Source organism: Antedon bifida, chromosome 7, assembly GCF_963402885.1.
Source record: "Antedon bifida chromosome 7, ecAntBifi1.1, whole genome shotgun sequence".
Classification (NCBI taxonomy): domain Eukaryota; kingdom Metazoa; phylum Echinodermata; class Crinoidea; order Comatulida; family Antedonidae; genus Antedon; species Antedon bifida.
In genome coordinates, this window is record NC_136232.1 from 2,392,536 (window position 1) to 2,404,679 (window position 12,144).

The following is a 12,144-nucleotide window of genomic DNA, read 5'->3' on the forward strand; positions in this document are numbered from 1 at the left end:
CAGATACCATTACTAGTTAAATATCCTGTTAAAAAAGCTTGGTTCTTCTTGGACGCAACAACGAAGGAAGTTATATTTACTAATTACATTTAACAGAGCGTCATTTCAAACCAATGATTTGATGTCTTTATTTACTGCTTCGAAGTAATATTAGTAAAAATATAATTATGTTGGCGCATATGGCGTATCATACGTATTATTACTTGAAAACACAGACAAAACCCGAAATGTCGGTAACATAAAAAAGGCAATAAATACTTGGGCTGTATTAGTTCGATGCCTGTGTAATATATAGCAAGTGTAAAGTAATTGTTAAATTACGTGGAACACAATAATTTCTCACATTATAATATTAAGTTTTAGTAGTTTTATTGGATTGTAATTGTACGTCTTTTCTTTTTCCTAAATTTTAATTTTTGTTAAATAAAAAAAAGATAATTTATTTAATATAATTTATTACGTCACACGTGATAATACTCATGCTATTAAGATTCCCGCTATGCTATCACATATTCCGCTGAGCTCAAGCATCGGCTTAGTACTGTAGTACCGTGTCATGCTGTAGTCATCAGTCAACGTCGTTGTATTCGCCATCACCCTCTTGCAGCCGGTTTACTATTTTTCGTCGTCATTATCATCGTAGGATCACTATACGTCATTATCATAATATTAATCACTTTCTTTAATGCGGGAATGGGTAATTGGGTGACTGACTGGCCAGACCAATTTCTTCAGAAGAAGAAGGGTATTCGTAAACCGTAACGCATGCGTTACCCCTCGTTCGTTCCATGGACGGGGAAGTGTCCCCTTATTACGCTTGGTTCCCACTAGCGAAGGCAACGTTGCGCAACGTAAGAAAATGCCCTTTCAGTAATCGTGCTTGCACTCGTCTTCGTAAAATCAAAACCGCGATGTTTACAGCATTTTTGCGTTGTCGATTCCCACTTTTCGTCAATACGTCGTTGCGTTGCATAGCGTCGCTAGTGAGAACCACGCTTTAATAAAGATGTCCCTTAATGGGGGTATTTCAGAGGAGGGATTGCATATTGAGTGACTGTTGTGGATGACACGTATATTAATACAAAGTAATGCTTCATAAAATTTCTTGAATTCTTTTGCAAATTTATTTTCATCGCCTAATAAATATTTAAAATACGCATATACATATCAATAAATAAATAAATAAATATTGCCTCTTTTTTAAAACTTTATACAACAATAAATAATTATATTATAAGTAAACAATATATATTATATTACGCATGAGCTGTCGATAGCTCGGTATCTATTGTACAGACAGTGATACAGTGTTACATTATATCATATGTGACGCTTGTGTCATATAGGTCTTAACCTTAAACATAATACAGGTGCCACGTATGATACATATGTGACACTGTATTAAGACATTTGCTTGTATACTGGCCATATAATTTCTTATGTGGTGATACAGTACAAGAATTGAATTCTGGCAATTGTGTAGCTTTAATTATAGCGAAATATATGGAACATGTTCCGTCGTCAAAATATACATATAATAACTTGAATACCATGGATATCGCGAGGTTGAATTTATAAGTTTCATAATTAATAATTCTATATTGGAATGAACAGCAAAACAATTACATAATTTTCCCTGTTTTTAAGTTTAGCCATATAGGCCTAAGACAACGTTGCGGCAAATTCAGCTAAAAAACAAAAACATATTTTTAAATTATTTTATGTAACCTATGGTTCCCACGTCTACTACTGCCTTCCTTGTGGTGCGTGCATCCTAAAGCGTGGTTCCCACTAGAGACACAACGCAAGGACGTACGCGCAATGCAAGCGAGTTGACCAATGACAAGCCACTGTTCAAATAATCCATCGCTTGTGATTGGTCAAATCACTTACGTTGCGTTACGTCCTTGCGTTGCTAGTGTGAACCAAGCCTTATGGGAACTAAGCTTTACAGACACATTAGGGCAATGCATTGCTTTTGCAAGGATGCTATGAATCTGGTGTAAAATCGATTTAAACATAGCTGACACATAAAATGGAAATTCTATTCTATGCTAGTTGTAAATTGTTAAATTCGTTTAAACTTTTTTTCCTAGTTTTGTTTATCTTTGTTACAAAAACCCTCATTTTGATTTTGATAGTACACTGATTATAGGAGTGGAATATATAATATCTAAACAAAATAAATATTATGTAGACGCGAGGCTTTATTTTATTTGTATTTTGACCTGCATAAAGTCGTATTCTGGTACTGGTAGTGTTTAAAAAAAAACATCTATGGCACGCCAGAGCGGACTTTATAATTGGCTTCAACAAGGTGAAATGTGTTAACTTTTCAAAATACTGTGGTTGTCATAAATAACGAAGTTTACTGCGAATCAACACGGTGTGGACAGCTCTCTAAAGTAATAATACTTTGGTCGCTTATAACTGAACATGTACAGTACTAAACACAAAGTTTCATGATTTCCTTGCCGGCCTGTTTCTGCTCATCATGAGTTCCCTCAAAGCATTTGATGGTCCGACAGGTTGTCCATTATTATCAATTAGGCCTTCGTCAAGTAATTGTTGATATTTTTGTCTTGCATCTTCTACTCTTACTCCCCATGTTTGCAGTAAATTTACAAATGCATCAATAGCGTCTGCAATAAAAGAATGACATAAAAGGTTTAGATTGTGTGAACTGCATTAATCTTTAAATGGAACCGCGTTTTTCCAGCCGCTCGGCCGTATAAAAATTACATTTTTGATCACGTAATGCAAGATACACGTAAACATAATGTATACGCAGTACAGCAATGTTAATATCAATCTATCTATATGCAATATCCATAATTGAAAGAGATAATCCTGCATGATGTAGTGTAGTATAGATATTGGTTTATAAGGATTGATTCCGACATGGACGTACGCGAATCGTAATTTGACCAATGACAAGCGACAGTTTCGGATGACTCATTGTCGCTTGCGTTGTGATTGGTCAAATTGTGAAACGTGGCGCTACTTATGACGTTGCGCGTCAAATTCATGATTGTCTTTGTATCATTCTTGACGTAGATTTGTTAAAAGTTGCTTTTGAAAATATTAAAATTTAAAGGATGTCTTGAATGACAACTTCAATTTATATTACTGAAGAAAAATTGGCTTTTAGTGCACCGTTTGTCGTTAATCACTTTTTAGTTTCAGTGTTGGGGACTCACGCGACACTTTTATACTGATTGTTACCTTTTTCTATATTTATTACGAATTGATTTTGACCAAATGAATAAAATGAATGCCTATTGCAACTTACTTCGTTTTGAAATACGTTGAATCTCATGATTATTTTGCTGTGATTGTGATGCCGCCTGTTCCATTGTCTGTCCTAAAATGAGTCGACAAAGTAGCCTTGCTGTAAGGGAATCAGCTAAGCAAATTTCTTCTACTGTTGAATAATCTAACGTTAGTGGTTGTTCACTATCTTGATATACAGGTCTGCCATTTACAGTAGATGATGTTGATGATAGTAGAATTGAAAGTACCAGTAATATCAGTGGAAAAGTATATGTTCTTACTTCCATTTTATGTATTTCTGTATAGATAAAACAAATATATATATTTTTATTATTAAACAGTAAAAACGAAATATGGCTTTTTGATAAACACAACATTGATATGAAATATTATTTGTAGAAAACATGCACACACAATATTTGGTTTAACACAGTTATGTCGCCCCCACGCGATTTACTTAGACATACTTAATTTTACGATATACCGTAGAACCCCGAATAGGTGTCCTCTAAAGGAAAAGCTGTTGTCCGTTTATAATGAGTGTTAAAAATATATTTTCCTTCGTCTCTTTTTCCTTAATATGTCTGTCCCTTGAATAAAGGTGTCCCAAAAGGCGGGGGCCGTCTGTAAAATCATGGTTATATGTCCATGGTACAACCCATAATATGGATGTCACATGAATATGCGTGACCGTCGTGAAAACATCATAATAGCCCCACATTTGTTTCACTTTCTGTAATAGGGGTGTCCCTTTAATAAAAGTGGCCCATAAGAGGGGATCTTTACTGTAAAATATGACATGGGTCAAAGTGGGAAAGAAGCTTATAATCTATAATTATATAGATAATACAATATACTTTAAAAAAGTGGATACTGTATAATCCTATTTTATTTTATGCGTTTATATTATAGAATCATGATATTTTTTTTAACACCGTGACTATTTCAGGGCAAAGTACGATCATACATCAGCATTACATCTTGACATACAAAAACCTTGCCACTAAATGTTTTGCATAATTATCGTATATATTTGCCTCTCTTAAAATCGCATGCGACGAAGATATTGAGCGGTTAATTCCCTTTTAGATCTGTGTATCGAGACCATGATAAAGTAAGCTTGGCTGCTTATGTTATCATAACAATTATGCACTAATAAATATAAGAACGCAGCAATAAGCAGGTGGCGTTACTGAAATTGTTGCGACCTATTGTCATAACGCTTAAAAAAGGCATCAGGAGTGCCTTTAATCTCATCAGTGCGTGCGTCAAAGAAATAATAATCAAAATAATTTAACAGCCTAACGAGCACGAGTAAAACAGTTGCTGAACATCCATGAATAACAACATGTTTCGTAACTGTTATTTTCTTCCGGTTACCAATTCATTGGATGATTTGACTGTAACTTACGGTGGCGACATGTCCGTTTATAAATAGATGGAAAATTTCATCGCTCATTACATGTCATGCATCATTAAAGTGCGTTCGTAACCATGGCGATGAAATTAAGGGATTCGATTAGTGTTTTGGTAATGGAATTAAAATATATTTTTTAAGTCTAATGTGTTATCTGGGGAAACAACAATTGTTTGTTTCACGAGATGTGCCCTATTTCTTATGTTAGTTTTTCAGAATGCGGTTGAATTTAATATGTGATAAGCCTTTGATTCAGTAAATGTAACACTAATCAACACATCTATAAACCCAAACTTAATACATATTCAAAGGGCAAGAAATGTTGTCGCTCAAAATAAATGTACACGTTTATTGCAAAATAGTGCCAGTATATTCAGATTTGAAATGATAGTGTGAATTGACACTTGGTTTTGGTGAGCCCCGTTTCTCGCGTCCGTGTGAACTAAACCTTAGCTGTTGCGAGCGAGCACATAATGTGTTCTTAGCCTTGGTCGCAACAAGATGATAGCGAGCAAAATCACCTTTAAAGCTAATCAGCCTATTCACCTGCATTAATCAGGAAAAACTAATTATCTTTGATGCAATTTTGATAAATGTGTTTATTACCGACATTAAACCGTGATTGTTCTCGAATGTGGGTTATTATGCTCTCTCTTATTAACGTCCTATGCGAGATATTAACCAAATATCTACACACATCAATTCTTGTGTCTACTTTTAGATTTAGCATTAATTACAACGCTGCCGCATCTTTCTGTTTGAATTTTATATCACAAACATTTCGTTCATTGTACAATATTCCCGTATAAAGGGGGTCTTTCGATATGCGCGCAGCCGCGTGAAAACGAAACATTGACGTTCGATTGGATTTGCCGGCGCCGGATCGGAAACGTGCCGGAACAGGTGTGAAAGACCCTTTAAACAAGCTTGTTTAGAGCAGCATTGTGGAATATGCTCTCTGGTTTTTTTTAAATGCTTTTGTTTGAATGAATGTCAGTTTTAATAGAATGTAAACCTCAATAAAACAGGGTATTCTCGGAAACGTTAAGATCAAAGACCCATTATTCTAATTAATTTATATCAATTGTAGTTTTCGGGGGACATGGCATAACTAGATTTACGATAGGTTTGTGGAAACGTTGTGAATGTAAAACGTGCGGTTATTACGGTTCAAAGTAACAAAATACACATGCGCAGTTTGGTGAATATCGCACACGCAATTTGAAACGGTTTTCTAGTGATCATTACGCGGAACGCGTACACCCTCATTGACATGACGGTTGTGCAGTAGTGTGAGGTTGGGCACCTCATATTGGTGTGAACCACCCCAAGTACATACGATTGATATGAAATATTACTTAAATAATTGTGACGGATTTCACATATAATTTTTAATAATTGGATTAAGTCATTGTACTGTCAAAGAACATCAAATGAAATCGCAAACTATAATTCGTGAACTAGTATCATTATCATTCGGCATGTCGAAATATGACCAGACCAGCGTAATACAGTAGCGAAGTAAATGTACTATTTATCGAAATACCTTGCTACAGTTATACCATTACGATTGGAATGTCAACCTTTTAAACTATAAACTGAAATATTTGATTGCGAAAATAGATTTATCCCCTAAATCCGTCTCATTCGTTGGAATGAACAGTTGCAATACTTGCGCCATGCCACATTCCGTCAATTAGACAAATTTCAATTACCAAGTGTGCACACATTTATTATTAATAGGAAAACACCTATATACACTATAATTTTAACCTGAAACGGATGCAACCTATTTGCACTGTAAACTGAAACGTCTCCAGAAGCGAACATCACTGTTTTATTTAATCGTATTGATCCCAAAATGGAAAACGTACACATTGGCACACTTCTAATGCGTTCATTAATCGATGCTATATATGGCAAAGGTGGATGTTAGAAATTCATTCATTCAATCTTGTTGTAGTAAAACGGTCTTGTTTACTTCCGTATGCCATGTCGTAATGAAAGATGGTTCCCTAAACATATAATTAACGTCTATAAATTCAATATTAGAGTACTGAATAACGAAAGTCAATTAGCACATTTCTAATTCATTAATTCGCTAATGTTTCGCAACGGAATTACACGCTTCTAACCTATTATATTTTATAGGAACGGGTTTTTTTTTTGCCGTATGACTATCAATAATAAGAGGCAAGAGCTGAGGAACACAATATTTGTCTAATTAGTGGTAAATCATGAATATGCATTGTAGAAATAAAATACGTTACCGTAGATAAACAGTTCTTAACATAAATTAATATCAAATTATACACAATTTATACTTAATACGAACAGCGATGATTTTCCTGCAGATACTCGATTTTGTCGTATTTTTCTTTTTTTTACAGTAAAACATCTTTAAAGTGGAAAATATTATTTTTTTCTAATGTCGCCAATTTCCGATTGTACAATCATGGAGGTACATACCTCCATGATAAAATCAACGTTTAGTCACATGACATATCTGAAGAATGATCAATGGTGAATGTGGATTACTGATATATTAATACAAAAATATGGGGTGGGCTGTGGCAATGTGAAAAACCAATGTATAATAAATTAAAAAAACTTCAATATCGGATAAAAAATGAATGAACGAATTAATACACTGATTTACATCTCTTTTGTTAGAATATATCTTGCGCTTACGCATCAATAAGATACTATACGACAGGTAAGTGATAATAATGCCATTCGTATTACGAATTGAATGAGATAATAAACCTCGATATCATCACATTGTATTTCGACGGCTTACATTATTCGTTGAATCCTCATTTCAAAAGAGTTACCGAATATTGTTGGAGATTAGCTACACCACGCTAAGCGACGAAACATTATATCTGCCGGATTACTTCAAAATCTCACTTAAAAACATTCTTTTCAGCTTGGTGACAATTTGCATATTAAAAACCGACCAAGAATGCCGCAGTTAATAATGGCTGATTATCTCGACTGAGGTACATAAATAGATAAATAAAAGAAAAAGGAAATTAAACAAGTTAAACTAAAGAACAAGAAATGACAAGGTTTGGGAAAAAATTACTCTCTCATAAAAACTATTAACCTTTAAAGATTGTATTATAAGCGTGGTTTGAAATAGAAAGAATAAAAAAAAAGATATTAAGCGACAAAATAGCCAATTATAATAATACAGTACCTATATTGTGTGCTTAATAATGATAATTATAATAATTAGTGTACTTACCTATATAGATTCTTATATATAGATATGAATATACATGATATGCATAATTAATTATTGAAGAACATTAATATTAATACTTACAAATTGATTAATTGCAGTGTAAATTATTATTTCCCGGCTTGTCGCTCTATTCCAATAGTAATATTTGTTTCTCAAAACTTCGATACAAAAAGAGTTTTAAATCAAGAAAAGAAATTGTTTCATCCTATTCATAAAATATCTGCTTTGGAACAAATAGCAAATAACTTCATATATATATATATATATGCTGCCACCCCGCAGAATCGGGGATAGCCAATGAGTGTCGTGGTTTAAACCGGATCTTAGGGGCGTTACATCCATTTCAGTGATCTGAGGATTTTGTTTTAAAAGTCAATTTCTATTTACCTGTAGTTAGTACATTTACGCAGATAAAACAACAGTCATATCGATTATATATAATAATATAAATAATAGCATGTACAGCGATTGTTATTGCACGTAACTATTTGATACACAGAAGTTGTATATGACTCTGTGGTGTTAACAGTGCCGAATAATCACAGTGTGTTGATAAAGTTTGCGGTACACGACGTTTCGATCACTATACTTTGATTGTCCTCAAGAGTGAGAGCGATCAAAGTATATATTGATCGAAACGTCGAGAAACTCAACAGTTCTTTTCAGATATACGTGGTTGTCAACTTTAAACTTTATATCAACATCATATATGATTTCGCCATGCAAACCTTCAAACAATATAATTACAGTGTGATTATGAATTAGGATGAAAAGACAATGGAATTGCGGTATAAAAATACAAATAGCATTAACGATTTTATTACAATAGTTTCCCCTCCTTTGGGGGGGACACTCCTATAGGGGGACACTTTCCTATTAAACGAACGAGCACATGGCACACTAACCCGTGAATATGAAATATGCCTACTAAATGTGACTTATTTTAGGCCTACTATATTTGTAATTATTATTGTAAATTATTACCTATACGCTAACTGCCTTTACTGAAATCTTCAGTTTTGTTCTGTCATTATAATGCCACTAATATGATTGATTTGTACCAGGCAGGAATTTCGTGTAAACACTTTATTGATGATCGTACAAAAATCCGTGGGTCTTTTTTGAAATAGCATCCGAATTGATTGCATGGTCAAGTTTTTAGTATGTCCTTGGACATAAACCAACGGACATCTTACTGACCACAATAACTAGACGTTTGACAGAATAGGACATCAAAATCGTCATCATATTTGTTTGAAACTGTCTGTCATCACAAGTGGGCCTAACCGTTACAATTCAATTCATCACAGTTGACCATTGTTATATTATTGTAGACATGGCAAAAAATGAATTTATTTAAAATTAATTCAATAAGTTAAGTTGGTACGTTGTATTTATTGTTGACCGGTACGGATGACCAAAAGTAAACATTGGAGATTGGAGATTTAAAATCGTTTCAAAAGTTTCAAATGGTTGTGAACCTCTCCGAATAATTGACAACCACGACCTAATAATAATATCGACGACTGAGCAGTGATCGTGAATGTTGTCTGACGACTAAGCTCATGGCTGGTATATAAAGCATCAACGTGTATAAACGAGACGCTTCGCACCAGGCATCCTTAGGCGATTTGCCCCAAATCTGTACATTGTCTTTTTTATGTAAGTCCATCAGTCGGCGTTTCGTTTTTTGTTTGTTTTTTTGGGTGAGATCAAGATTATACGCATGGAACGCCATATGTGCCAAAATATTCATATTTTACTTATATTAATTTGAAAATGCGTCTAGAACCTAGACTACAGGCGACCGCCTTTGCGCTCTGGTAAAAACTGAGTAAACTAGTGTTTTAATGTGATTGATTGTCCACTATTTGTTGATGACGACTGTCTTCATCTCGGCTTAGCGGTTGCTGAAATTTGCATTTAGCATGAATATCTAGATTATTGTTCTTATTTTGATTTGAATTTAAACAAACATTGATCACACTACAGTAAGCTAATTATTCATTCCAGGGGAAAAAACAGAGAATGCGTGTAAGTAAACTCGTAAGACAACATACACAATAAGTACAATATAGCAGTGCGTCGTGTGTTTTAATAACATTGCCGTATATATAGAGCTACCAAACCATCCTGCCAAAAACAGAAAAAAATGGAAACAAATTGTGGAAAGCGTAATGTCGAAAGACGGAAAACGTTAACAAAGGATAGAGCTTGGTTCTCATTATATGACGCAACGTAACGCAGTCTACGCAACGTAAGCAAATGCCTTTCTAATAATTGTGTTTGCCCCCGCCTGCGTGAAATCAAACCTGCGATGTTTGCACCACTATTGCGTCGTCGGTTTCCACTTGTGATTACGCAATACATCACTTTGCGTCGATACGTCGCTGCGTTACGTTCTAGTGGGAAGCACGCTTGAAGCTTGGTTCACCATTTGGACGTACGACGACAATGTAGGCACAAAAACGCATTAACCAATCGCAGGCGACAGATCTCATCGTGATTGCTCAAATTACTTGCGTTTTATTTACATACTTGCGTTGTGTCCTAGTGGAAACAAAGCCTTGTACAGCGCGCGCAATCTACGAATTTCGTTACTTGGCAAGCCATCCGAACCGACATCGTATTTAGTTCAATGTAAAGGACGATGAAAAGACATCGTGCCCGTTCTGGCTTAGTTATTTAGCCGGGTAAGTTAGTGATCTACCCACTAAAATTAGCGACAATTGGCCCTTGAAACCAACTTACCCGTGGTAAATAATAAGCCTAAACGGGCATATGAAAGAGCTCTTTAAAATATTCGTCTGAGTCCAAAGTTACAAAACAGTGGATCATGCGTGATACTATGTATCTCAGCCTGCTGTAGCTCATTAAGCCGGTTTTCCACTAGAACGCAACGCAAGGACGTAAGCAAAACGAATTGACCATTCACAAACGACATTGCTTTTGATATGGCCAATTCGCTTACGTTGCGGCTTACTTGCGTTGCGTCCTAGTGGGAACTAAGCTTTAATGATATAACAGGACACAAATGTTGACGACGTGCGTGATCGAATGTTATTATATTAGTATGTATGTTGTTCCACGTGACTTTTTGAACGTTTGTTCTTTTATTTTGACAAAATGTAAGTCTGGTGGATGATATTAAATATAAACGTTACACACTGAAAAAGTCAGTCTCCTTGCGTCATTGCGGTGGTGTATTATATCCAGCTACGAAAACTGAGAACATAATGGTACCCAACCTATGTCAAAATGCACAAAATGTCAATACTAATATACAATTCACGGCAACCATTTTTAATGTAATGGGAATTTAATCGCATCCACCCACAATAACCTTTGAATATTTGAAAATGATAACATCAATAATTGTATGATTCATTTTTTTCAGTAAAGCCATTTATTTTGTGGGGGCCTTTTGAAATCACAGCATCTCGAGTGCTTTTAACGTTAATTTCTGCTGTGCCACAGAATAAGACCAAACAACGCTATATAAATGGCATCGCGGTACATATGTAAAAGCCGTTGGTTAATAAGTATGCGTGCGCGCTCAGTATTACGTCACACCTGTATACTATGTTTCATATGTCTATTGATAAACTGAAAAACAATATAATATCAATATTATAACGTTTGTGTATAAAGTATTGATGATGAAGGAATAGGTCTACCTAATTACAAGATGTAATGGGTTTCGGATAAATCATGCTATATAAAAAGGAATTATCACGGGGAATGGGTTAATTGTTAACTTCCAACTACCCATAACCTACGTGATTATCTCCTATGAAACCTAACGCGTAATAAGATGACGTCACGTGTATGGTTGCTATTATTGCGTACGCGTTCACATGTGTGTTTCACTCAGTAACGAGGTATGGTCTTTGTGTTTTGTTCACACTTACCTAATAGTGTCAATGACTTTCACAATATACATGTCAATCATTTATTCTAATATTTATCTACATATTGATTGTGTTTATAACTTCACAATGGGTGTTGCGTGGTGGTTTAAGTGGTTAGCTAGAATCGCGTTCACACGCGCGCTCTCATGGATGATTTTTATCGTTGTTTTACACTGACAGCAGCATGATCAATCAAACTTCATGTGAAGGGGTTTACAAATTAGGAATGACAACAAACACACCATTATCATCGTTTTAGACCGCCAACCTGAACATGAATGACAAACATGAAT

The 12,144-nt window shown here is 34.9% G+C and overlaps 1 protein-coding gene across 1 annotated transcript; it reads right to left on the reverse strand.

The window, feature by feature from the left end:
• Positions 1-1,118: 1,118 nt before the first annotated feature.
• On the reverse strand, positions 1,119-8,159 carry LOC144847558 (uncharacterized). Its single transcript, XM_078703980.1, has 3 exons — positions 8,022-8,159; positions 3,293-3,571; positions 1,119-2,642 (listed from the first exon to the last, which is right to left on the reverse strand). Exons 2-3 carry the CDS (start codon positions 3,558-3,560, stop codon positions 2,461-2,463), a joined length of 450 nt encoding a protein of 149 aa, XP_078560106.1. The 5' UTR covers positions 3,561-3,571; positions 8,022-8,159; the 3' UTR covers positions 1,119-2,460.
• Between the last annotated feature and the right edge of the window lie 3,985 nt (positions 8,160-12,144).